This window comes from Cherax quadricarinatus, chromosome 14 (genome assembly GCF_038502225.1).
Source record: "Cherax quadricarinatus isolate ZL_2023a chromosome 14, ASM3850222v1, whole genome shotgun sequence".
NCBI lineage: Eukaryota > Metazoa > Arthropoda > Malacostraca > Decapoda > Parastacidae > Cherax > Cherax quadricarinatus.
This window is the reverse complement of record NC_091305.1, coordinates 9,992,231-10,005,347: the sequence shown is the minus strand read 5'-3', so window position 1 is coordinate 10,005,347 and position 13,117 is coordinate 9,992,231. Positions and strand designations below refer to the sequence as shown.

General features: G+C 39.5%; 1 protein-coding gene across 4 annotated transcripts in view; it reads left to right on the top strand.

Moving 5' to 3' along the window:
- Nucleotides 1-12,500, top strand: part of LOC128695372 (protein Star-like) — a 20,401-nt gene extending 7,901 nt beyond the window's left edge. For 3 of the 4 annotated variants that reach the window (XM_053785911.2, XM_070084837.1, XM_070084839.1), the window contains 5 exons: nt 3,950-4,095; nt 6,631-6,845; nt 11,436-11,641; nt 11,917-12,079; nt 12,260-12,500. In XM_053785911.2, coding sequence (XP_053641886.2) covers nt 3,966-4,095; nt 6,631-6,845; nt 11,436-11,641; nt 11,917-12,079; nt 12,260-12,454 — 909 coding nt within the window. In that variant the 5' untranslated portion in view covers nt 3,950-3,965 and the 3' untranslated portion in view covers nt 12,455-12,500. The remainder of the gene's footprint in view (nt 1-3,949; nt 4,096-6,630; nt 6,846-11,435; nt 11,642-11,916; nt 12,080-12,259) is intronic. The other variant, XM_070084838.1, reaches the window with a different exon arrangement.
- The last annotated feature ends 617 nt before the right edge of the window (nt 12,501-13,117 follow it).

The following is a 13,117-nucleotide window of genomic DNA, read 5'->3' as shown; positions in this document are numbered from 1 at the left end:
AAGTGTTGTTGTTGAGAACCACTTTACTGGAGTACAAGTGTTGTTGTTGGGAACCACTTTATGCTGGAGTACAAGTGTTGTTGAGAACCACTTTATGCTGGAGTACAAATGTTGGTGGTGATGGTGAGAAGCACGTGATGCTGGAGTACAAGTGTTGTTGGTGGTGATGGAGCTGATCAATATTTGTATCTGCGGGCGTGAAGGTATGTATGGGATAAGGATGGATTGGGGCTGAGTGGAGGGAGAGATGGGAGAGTGACAGTTGTTGGTAGGTAGGGAGGGAGGGAGGGAACATTCGGGGAACTAATGGGGCCGGGGGATTGGAGGGAGGGAGTGGCGGGTAAGAGATGAAGGAAAGCGAGGGAGAGGTGAGTCAGGAATAAAGGAATAGGTGGGAGAGGCAGATGAAGGATGGAGAAATAGGTGGAAGAGTAAACATCATTTTCCATAATTAGAACAGTTTATACACGAAATAAAAAAAAAAGTCTATCGAAGGACGCTGCTATGAGGTATTTTTTTATTTCAAAAATTTGCTGGGGAAAATAACCGATGGTTATCACATGACCACAGCTCCACGGAGCGTGTTATCACGTGACCACAGCTCCACGGAGCGTGTCATCACGTGACCACAGCTCCATGGAGCGTGTCATCACATGACCACAGCTCCACGGAGCGTGTCATCACATGACCACAGCTCCACGGAGCGTGTCATCACATGACCACAGCTCCACGGAGCGTGTCATCACATGACCACAGCTCCACGGAGCGTGTCATCACATGACCACAGCTCCACGGAGCGTGTCATCACATGACCACAGCTCCACGGAGCGTGTCATCACATGACCACAGCTCCACGGAGCGTGTCATCACATGACCACAGCTCCACGGAGCGTGTCATCACATGACCACAGCTCCACGGAGCGTGTCATCACATGACCACAGCTCCACGGAGCGTGTCATCACATGACCACAGCTCCACGGAGCGTGTCATCACGTGACCACAGCTCCACGGAGCGTGTCATCACGTGACCACAGCTCCACGGAGCGTGTCATCACATGACCACAGCTCCACGGAGCGTGTCATCACGTGACCACAGCTCCACGGAGTGTTATCACGTGACCACAGCTCCACGGAGCGTGTTATCACGTGACCACAGCTCCACGGAGCGTGTCATCACATGACCACAGCTCCACAGAGCGTGTCATCACGTGACCACAGCTCCATGGAGTGTGTCATCACACGACCACGTGACCACAGCTCCACGGAGCGTGTCATCACATGACCACAGCTCCACCGAGCGTGTCATCACATGACCACAGCTCCACCGAGCGTGTCATCACACGACCACAGCTCCACCGAGCGTGTCATCACATGACCACAGCTCCACGGATTGTGTCATCACGTATGGTTTGTTTGCAATCGTGTCATTACGATTTCGTGAGTCATATTTCATTTTGTTTATTAAATTATTGTAAACTTATCTAAAATATATTTAGTTGGTTTAGGCTAAATTAAATTGCGCTTGTTATAATAAGGTTAGGTAAGTTTTCTGAGGTTCTTTTGGTACAAAATTATTAATTTTTACATTAACATAAATGAAAAAAATATATCTTTAAACGTATAAGTGAAAATTTTAGAATGGTCGTAATTTTAAATGAGTTCTTGCTAATTGACCAGTTTTACCTATTCGGCAGGAGAGAGAGACGCGCGCGCGCGCGCGCGCGCACACACACACACAAGGTGGACAAAAACAGGATGTTCCAGAGATTGGACACAGTAACAAGGGGACACAGTTGGAAGCTAAAGACACAGATGAATCACAGGGATGTTAGGAAGTATTTCTTCAGCCACAGAGTAGTCAGTAAGTGGAATAGTTTGGGAAGCGATGTAGTGGAGGCAGGATCCATACATAGCTTTAAGCAGAGGTACGATAAAGCTCACGGCTCAGGGAGAGTGACCTAGTAGCGATCAGTGAAGAGGCGGGGCCAGGAGCTCGGACTCGACCCCCGCAACCTCAACTAGGTGAGTACAACTAGGTGAGTACACACACACACACACACACACACACACACACACCCACACACACACACACACACACACACACGCACACGCACACGCACACGCACATACATATGTATATGCGTACGCACGTACGCATATACAACAGGCCTAGTGTCTAATCGACATGTGCCTAGGACAAAATGGTAATTAACGTGACCACAGCTCCACGGAGTGGGGCATCGTATCACTAAGATCCGTGTCTGCATTTTTTTTCACAACTCTTCTGACAAATGAACTACCACCAAAGAAAGTATATTCTAGGAGCATTTTTAGACAGTAACTGTTATTTTTATGTGCTTGTGTTAAACCTGAGTTTACTCTTTCAAAGACGGGAAGACCGTAATTAGGTATATCAGGAAGAATACGATACTGTGTTAGGGTTCAAGGCTTATAGTCAGCACGGGTTTATAAATTCTTAATTCATCTGTAAATTAACACCAGGAAGACTATTCAGTATCAGGTCATTTTCTAGGATGTGACCCTCAACCGTCGACAAACACCCGAACACCTATTTACTACTGTCATGAATTTGGGTCGAGGATATAGAAACACTCGCACCCAGGTACTTAATCCTAGGTGAACCGGAGCTGGGGCTCTAAGGTTTCTTGCCCATACATCTTCCCTGTGATTCTTATACACACTCTTGTTCGTTTCCCTGAGCACAAAGGAACTATACATGCTCTGCCAATCCTAGGCAACTTTTTATTTCATAAACATTTTGAACAAACTCACCAACCATTCCAGCACTGGATCTCCACCTGCTCTCAACATTCAGTCGTAATCCCAACCACACAGGATAGGTTTATATCATATTCCATCACACAGAATGAGGCCCTGTGTCATATTCCATCACACGGGATGAGATTCATGTCATACACCATCACACAGGATGGATGTCCTTTTATATTCCGTCACACGGGATGAGGTCTCTCATACTCCATCACACAGGATAGGTGCCATACATACGGTAATCAAATATGTTCGCTTTATCTGAGAGACTTAAGTAGGGAGGGCGATGAAGATATCAAGCGTCCGACTGTTCGTATATTCTAAGTTATTCTTTATATATATATATATATATATATATATATATATATATATATATATATATATATATATATATATATATATATATAAAACGTCGTGCCGAATAGGCAGAATTTGCGATCTTGGCTTAAATAGCAATACTCATCTTGCTATATAGGACAAGCGAAAATTTGTGTATGCAATAATTTCTCAAAAATCATTCTAAACCTAACGAAAAAAATATATTTCATTGTGTTTGCTTGGTATTAAATTGCTGTAAAAGTATTTAAAATATATTTAGTAGGATTAGGCTAAAATAAATTGCGCTTGTTATAATAAGGTTAGGTAAGTTTTCTAAGATTCTTTTGGTGCAAAATTAAAAATTTTTACATTAACATTAATGAAAAAATATATCTTTAATCGTATAAGAGAAAATTTCAGAAAGGACTTAATTTTAAATGAGTTCTTGCTAATTGACCGAATAGGTAAAACTTACCATTTTGGCTTAAATGGCAACGCTCTTCTTGCCGAATAAGGTAAGTGGAAAATTGTGTGTGCAGTAATTTCGTAAGCATCTCTGAAATTAACGAAAGAAATACATTTCATTGTGTTTGTATATTATTAAATTATTGTAAACTTATCTAAATTATATTGGATTAGGCTAAATTAAATTGCGCTTATTATAATAAGGTTAATTAAGTTTTCTAAGGTTCTTTTGGTACAAAATTATTAAGTTTTACATTAATGTAAAAATTAAGAATAGTGATAGTGTTGTAAAGTTCTGTGTTGTGGATCTGATGGTGAGTGAATGTAGATGACCTGTGGCTAGTGTTAGGGAACACTAATATTTATTGTCTACAGGTGGGCGTGGGAGAAGATGGGTGTGTGGGCTGAGTGGTGGTGGTGGTGTGCGAGGCCTGGTCGTCTGCCCCGAGCTGCACCTCTCTCTATTCTCCTGGCCACTGTCCTCGCCCTTATTTCCCTCCTCTTCCTCCTCAACGCTAAGGGTGAGTGGAAGAAGAAGAAGCAACAACTAAATGTTTAATCGTATAAACTCGGTTTAGGGAGATATCATAAGGCCCTGTTCCTCCCAAGCAGTGGTTCCCAAACTGGGGGTAAATTACCCCCTGGGGGTAATTTAACCATTTTTGGGGGGTAATGGAGGGGTGACAGAAAAAAAGTTATGAATTCTGAAAATCAAGAAAACAATGCGGTACCCGGTATGAGGATTATTGTTAACTTTGTCTTAGTATATAAAGTTGTAAAGTAAACCTATTATAAGTAAGTAATAAAGTTAAACCAAATAACAATAAACATCAAAAACTAATATACAGTATTAGAAAAGAAGAAATATATAGCTAAGTGTGTGGAAACCCAAAAGTATTTTGACAAGTATGCTTCAGGACAAAAGTCACCCAGTAGCCCAGATCGACCTGTCCAGTACGCGTCACTCACTTCCTGAGGCTGCCTCTATTTCACACTGTCAGTTTATCTGCGAGCATCAGCCGAGGTAGACATAAGCTGGTATGTATGTGTACTGCCCTGTGCAGTATATAGTTAGTATTTACCGACTGTTACTATGAATTTGTAGCTATTATTAATTTTATATATAATGTATGTGTGGTTCTTACATTTTCAATGGTTTTGCTAGGATTAGCAGAGTATGCGAGGCTGTATACGTTCACGTTTAGCCATATATATCAATAATAACAACATTTTGTGAAAGGGGTAACATGCTTTATGTGGCATGTTAAATTGGGTAACAAGCTGAAAAAGTTTGGGAACCACTGCTCCCAAGGATTCCATCCACAGCAGCCGACTAACATCTAGGTCAAGTTTTGCAGGGTTAGGGCCCAACTTTTACGTGTACATGGATTTCTGGTGTTGCAAGCATTCAATATGTATACTACTCTGTACCCTTCACGACCTTACACTTTGAGTTTTCGATTGTGGAAGACCTCTATCGTAGCCCTGTTGCAGTCGCACCAGTCACACTTACGGCTGTGGGAAAAGACACTAGGTACAGTTCAGAACATTTATTAGAGGAAACGTTTCGCCACGACTGAGGAAGCCACTCTTAGCGAAACGTTTCCTCCAATAAATGTCCTGAACTGTCCATAAGTATCTTTTTCCATAGCTTGTCAGTGTCACCATACCATTTTACACTTATGGTTACCTCATGGGGACGCCCAGCCTGCTCTGCTTTGTGAGGGATGAAGTCACATTTACTGTCCAGCATATTTTGAAAGGACCTGCTTTGTATGGGCCAGTAGGCCTTCTGCAGTGTTCCTCCATTCTTATGTTAGAAAGCTCTCTTTATTTGAGAAATCATACAAGTTTTAATTAGTAAATAAATGTTGTTCAGGAGTCTACAAACATTTTAGACAAAAATTGGTAAAATAATTCAGAGGACTCAGAGATGATTTAGGCGTACAACAACGTTATATTATGAAGATTTAACCAGTAGGGCATATTAGACATACCCCAAACGGGAAAACAGTAGTGGTTGTCGGATTTTTTCCTCTTAGGTTTTAGTTTATAACTTCAGAATGCTTGGTCCGATCGGCTTCTGTATCAGGGTATATGTTCATGTTGTTCCTCCAAGGTTACTGTGTAGTAACTTGAATAACTTTCAACTCTCAGCATTGGTGTATCTTAGAGGAAGGTTTGGATTTTTATTGAATTGTGTAGGTGAATTTTTTACAGGTTTACACATGATTCTTGGATCAGTCACCAACATCAAGGAGCTATCCTTCAGAGATAATAGAATGAGCAAATAAGCTGTTCTTGACATAAAATAATTTTTTTGTGAGATATTACCTATTGAGCTGGGGAAGCACTAAACCCGTAAGGGAACGGGAGTAAATCACGTTCTATCCAAGGAAGAGGACAGGTTCATTTCCCTAGATCAAGAGCCCCTCACTGGCACCAAACTTGGTCATCTGACCTGTCTCTCCCCAACTCCTATCGTATGCAGGTTAGGTTAGGTAAGGTTCGTCAGGAAACAGGACAAATGTTTCCTGACGCGGGTCTTAGTCAGATGATGACCCGCCTTTGGAGCTTTTGGTCATCTGACCGAGGCCTTCCGCTGCCTTACCGGTCCACCCCTTTAAAAATTATGGTCATGTAGAACCATTTTTGTTCTACTACCATGCTCTTATGCAGGTGGAAAGCGCACGATTATATAACAGACAGGCAGTGTTTGGTGCAGAAAAATGTCATATATCTAGCTAGACTCACGGCGTCATTGGTAGGCTATATAAAACATTTTGCACTATGTTATGACTCGAGTTAACACATGCGTATAATAATGTGAATTGATAAATTAGCTCTTAAGAAGATATGACTAAAATTCTTTTCAATTGTGTCCTAGGATGGTGGGTAGTAGCATTTGTTTTTTTTTATATTAAGCTCAGCGTGATTGATTTGTGGTATATTTGTAAGGTGTCAAACACTTTTCCATAACAGTTAATAAAGTATCAGCCAGTTTTCTGTAGTTAATGTACTGCGTTAGTAATAATTTGTATATTGTGCTGGTGCAGCGCTGAGCCGGCATGCCAGCCCACGGCAAGTATTGGAACTAGAGGACCACGACCTAGAAGGAGCGCCTCAGCATCACCCAGACCTGGTCACCTACATCAGACAGCTCCATCTTGTGCACCCCGCCACCGCTCCTTACAACCTCAACAATCCCAATACCACAGACTTCTCACAGAATGGCCAAAGTAAGGTGGTAGCCAAGATCCTCAGAGGCAAGGTGAGTAAGGTGGTCCAGGGGTGAGTATATGCTAAAATGCTGATTATATATATATATATATATATATATATATATATATATATATATATATATATATATATATATATATATGCAAAACAACCACTCTGAAAGAATAGAGAAATTCCAAGCGCTTTCGTGACTACTCACATTGATAATGTGAGTAGTCACGAAAGCGCTTGGAATTTCTCTATTCTTTCAGAGTGGTTGTTTTGCATATTCTGAAATCACCTGTTTACTGTGATCTTATTGCATATATATATATATATATATATATATATATATTTCCAACAAGTCGGCCGTCTCCCACCGAGGCAGGATGACCCAAAAAAAAAAAAGAAAGAAAATCCCCAAAAAGAAAATACTTTCATCATTCAACACTTTCACCACACTCACACATTATCACTGTTTTTGCAGAGGTGCTCAGAATACAACAGTTTAGAAGCATACACATATAAAGATACACAACATGTCCCTCCAAACTGCCAATATCCCAAACCCCTCCTTTAAAGTACAGGCATTGTACTTCCCATTTCCAGGACTCAAGTCCGACTATATGAAAACCGGTTTCCCTGAATCCCTTCACTAAATATTAACCTGCTCACACTCCAACAGATCGTCAGGTCCCAAGTACCATTCGTCTCCATTCACTCCTAACACGCTCACGCACGCTTGCTGGAAGTCCAAGCCCCTTGCCCACAAAACCTCCTTTACCCCCTCTCTCTCCAACCCTTTCGAGGACGACCCCTACCCCTCCTTCCTTCCCCTATAGATTTATATGCTTTCCATGTCATTCTACTTTGATCCATTCTCTCTAAATGACCAAACCACCTCAACAACCCCTCTTCTGCCCTCTGACTAATACTTTTATTAACTCCACACCTTTTCCTAATTTCCACAATCCGAATTTTCTGCATAATATTTACACCACACATTGCCCTTAAACAGGACATCTCCACTGCCTCCAACCGTCTCCTCGCTGCTGCATTTACCACCCAAGCTTCACACCCATATAAGAGTGTTGGTACTACTATCTTTGCCTCCATAGATAACGTTTTTTGACTCCACATATACCTCAACGCACCACTCACCTTTTTTCCCTCATCAATTCTATGATTAACCTCATCCTTCATAAATCCATCCGCCGACACGTCAACTCCCAAGTATCTGAAAACATTCACTTCTTCCATACTCCTCCACAATTTGATATCCAATTTTTCTTTATCTAAATCATTTGATACCCTCATCACCTTACTCTTTTCTATGTTCACTTTCAACTTTCTACCTTTACACACATTCCCAAACTCATCCACTAACCTTTGCAATTTTTCTTTAGAGTCTCCCATAAGCACAGTATCATCAGCAAAAAGTAACTGTGTCAATTCCCATTTTGAATTTGATTCCCCAAAATTTAATCCCACCCCTCTCCCGAACACCCTAGCATTTACTTCCTTTACAACCCCATCTATAAATATATTAAACAACCATGGTGACATTACACATCCCTGTCTAAGACCTACTTTTACCGGGAAGTAGTCTCCCTCTCTTCTACACACCCTAACCTGAGCCTCACTATCCTCATAAAAACTCTTTACAGAATTTAATAACTTACCACCTATTCCATATACTTGCTACATCTGCCACATTGCTCCTCTATCCACTCTATCATATGCCTTTTCTAAATCCATAAATGCAATAAAAACTTCCCTACCTTTATCTAAATACTGTTCACATATATGCTTCAATGTAAACACTTGATCTACACATCCCCTACCCACTCTGAAACCTCCTTGCTCATCCGCAATCCTACATTCTGTCTTACCTCTAATTCTTTCAATTATAACCCTACCGTACACTTTTCCTGGTATACTTAGTAAACTTATTTCTCTATAATTGTTACAATCTCTTTTGTCCCCCTTCCCTTTATATAAAGGGACTATACATGCTCTCCGCCAATCCCTAATTATCTTCCCCTCTTTCATACATTTATTAAACAAAAGTACCAACCACTCCAACTCTATATCCCCCCCTGCTTTTAACATTTCTGTCATGATCCCACCAGTTCCAGCTGCTTTACCCCCTTTCATTCTACGTAATGCCTCACGTACCTCCACCACACTTACATTCTGGTCTTCTTCACTCCTAAAAGATGGTATACCTCCCTGACCAGTGCATGAAATTACTGCCTGTATATATATATATATATATATATATATATATATATATATATATATATATATATATATATATATATATATATATACATATATATATATATATATATATATATATATATATATATATATATATATATATATATATGTCGTGCCGAATAGGCAGAATTTGCGATCTTGGCTTAAATAGCAATACTCATCTTGCTATATAGGACAAGCGGAAATTTGTGTATGCAATAATTTAGCAAAACCCATTCTAAACCTAACGAAAAAATACATTTCATTGTGTTTGTTAATTACTAAATTACTGTAAACTTATGTAAAATATATTTAGTTCGATTCGGCTAAATTAAATTGCGTTTGTTATAATAAGGTTAGGTAAGTTTTCTAATTTTTTATGGTACAAAATTATTAACTTGTAAATTAACATAAAGAAGGAACAATGTTCCTTGATAATGTGAGTAGTCACGAAAGCGCTTGGAATTTCTATTCTTTCACAGTGGTTGTTTTGCATATATATATATATATATATATATATATATATATATATATATATATATATATATATATATATATATAATTCTCCACAATCCCTTTCTGAACAAATTCAGTTTTTATGTCAAGAAATACGAAAGTGAAGTTTTGTGCATATGATAGCAGGGATAATAGCTTTTACACAGCTTCACTATTATCGAAGCTTTTGCAAGTTCATCATGTATATTTCAGGTAGTTAGTAGCACAAGTCGATACCCCAGTTCATACCACGTATTGACCAACATATCTCGTGTGAGTTTTCCAGTGTCATCATTTATTCTAACATGGGGTGTTATGTCAACCTCTGGTACAGTATCTGGAAAGCACTCCTTCACGGACCCCCCAAAATTAAAAGGTTTAGAGAGTGTTCCTCTCGTCTGCAACTGTTTCCAAACAAGTACTTTGTAAATTTATCAAACTTGAATACCCTTTACAATTGTGTTCCACATGTGTACTTTAATTATACCTCCCTTCATTCTATATCTCTTAAGCAGTACAGTTTCCGGGCTCTCATTTTATATTCGTATCAAATATTCCTCATTCAGACAGCAAATTTTGTCATATGTTAGATGATTAATTGCGCTTCAAGCTTTTCGACTGCTCAAAGGATCATTAAGACTCCAATGCTACCTGTTCCCCTCCAGTTGATAAAATAATATTTTATGTATTAAAGTAATCTTAGCATTTATATACATTGACAAACATACACTAGTCTGTGTATATCCTATGCCTCCTCGGTATTTTAATATCTAATGCATTCACTCCATCCTGTAGTATAGGGACCAGAACTGCGCCGCATAATCTGAATGAGGCTTTACTAATGATTTGTAGAATAACATTTTCACTCTCTTGTTTAGTCCTTGATATAAATCCAGGCGGGTTCTTGACCCAAAGATTTCGACCTACTGTCCCCTTCCTTGGATCAAACTTGATTTCCACCCACTTCCAAGCTCTATATGACCCTTACGGGTTCAACGCTTCTCCGTGAAAATGACAATTTTTTGCTCTACAACAAAAGATCAGCCAGTAGTTTTTCTCCCATGAATTGTTGAGCTGTTTCAAATCTCAGCAGAGTCAAGCCTTTTCTCCACAGTCATATAGCTGGGTATGGAAGAAATCGCTGTAAAACGCGTGACTGCAAATAAACAGGGAATCTGAGAAGCTTTCATGTGTTTACACACGTACGTATCTTCAAAGGAGCAGGAAGGATATGCAAGAGACGCATTTTTAATGTTACTAAGTAGCTGGGTATATTGAACCCAGAGTTGTATACGGTATTGTTCAAGGATACATGCACTGCAAGATGCAAGTCTGTCAGGGTACATATGCTTTGAGTTTGTTTTAGTCTGTACTCTAGGGATTGAAGTATTCTTGACTGGTAGCGAACAGGCAGTGAGCAGCATTAATTACCCTCGTGTGTCGATAGGCCCTAAGCCCACTTAACCAATCAACGGTATTATTACTGTTATATTCATGGGAAAACGCTAAATCCCTGGGTGTCTTACAGAGCCTAGGAAATGGGAATTAATTAGGCTTCATCCAATAAAGGATAGGATAACTCCAGAAGCCTTTCATCAGCATCAAGGCACAGCCTCCCATCCCATCCTTCCCTTGAAGGAAAACAGGTGCATATATGAGTGTATATACACTTGAAGGAGGTGTATATCTGTATATAAGCTAATAGGTGTGTGTATATCTTTATGCACATAGATATACACACCTAAAACTGTATATCTCGGTGTGTGTGTGTATATATACACTTTAGTGTTTACTTTTATCTCTATTTTAGGTATTTAAAGTATTTACGCTAATGTACAGGTAAATCACAGCCATAATGACCTACCTAACCAACTACCTGTTGTAGCGAGGCGGGTTCTTCGTGGAGGCTGGAGCCTACAACGGTGAGGAGCTCAGCAACACACTGTACCTGGAGCGTGAACTAGGCTGGAAAGGCTTGCTGGTCGAGCCTGACCCATGGAATTTCTGGGCCCTCCGCAAGAGGAGCAGGAAAGCACACTCGATCCATGCCTGCCTCTCACCCAACCCATTCCCTAGAGAAGTGTCTTTCAAGTAAGTAGTATTAGTAACAATAATAGCATTGGTGTATATAGTAGTGATAATAGCAGCAGTAGTAGTTGTGGCAGTAAAAGTAGTAGTTAATATATCAGTTAACTTGGTACATTTCTTATATCTACTTTTCGTGTTTCAACTTTAACAGCTTTTCTTTCATGACTTGTTTTTATGCAGGCATTTCTAAATAGTGTCATATATATTTTTAAACAAGATTCTTTCTTTTTCTCATCATGTTGTGAGTATGAGTGACTTAATGTGGTACCTTTCCTCAGGCAGAGCGACACCATGGGTCACATCGTGAGTAGATCTGAGGAAGGAGGGCGACAGGGCATCTACGCTAGAGTCAAGTGCTTCCCTCTCTACTCACTCCTGCTTGCCCTCAACTCTACACACGTAGATTTCTTGTCCCTGGATGTAGAAGGAGCCGAGCTACAGGTGGGTGGTGCCCAGAGAGCTGTTCTAAGACTGAATGGAGAAGTGTGTATTGCAGCATGCGTGGTAATCATATAGCGTTGATATATGGTGACCATGATAAAACAGGGTGGTGTTATAGACATGCATGGTGACCAGGAGTGTGTCTATAACCACGCAGGTTAATCCTCGTATCTACTTCAGGTATTGAAGACTGTACCTTGGGAGAGCGTGAGCATCGATGTTTTGTGTGTGGAGCATCGCCACGTACCTGAGGGAAGCCAGGCTCTTGCCACCTTCCTGCAGGAGAAAGGCTACAAACTTTTCTCCACCCTTGGTGATGACTTTATCTTTGTCAAGACGAGCCTCTTGGAGCGCCCCAGTGAAGACCTCTTGTAGGGTTTTCTTACCCCCCCCCAACCTCTCTCTCTTTATATATATATATATATATATATATATATATATATATATATATATATATATATATATATATATATATATATATATATATATATATATATATATATATATATATATATTATATATATATATATATATATATATATATATATTATATATATATATATATATATATATATATATATATATATATATATATATATATATATATATATATATAATACATACATTGCCTGCTATAATTCTTCAGCAAAAGTCAAGGTTTGCAGGATGTTCTTATTAATATTCACTTTGTTGTTCTGTTTGATTTAAACTTTTACCTTTACATGAATGTTTCTTTGATCTATAAATCAAATTTTATTTTGATCCCTAAATAAATTAATATGCCTATCAATGAAGTTTTGTTTAAAAGCTGATATTGAAGTGAAAATACCGTATCAGTTTTTATCGACTGCTACAGCTACACGAAGCAATAATTGCTTCACGAAGCACTGACTTACAACTACATGAAGCACTGCTACAACTAAATAAAACACTGGCTTCTACTGCTACATGAAGGACTTTCTTTTACAGCTACATGAAGCATTGAGTGTTACAATTACATGGAGGACTGATTTCTACAACTTCATGGACTCGCTGCTA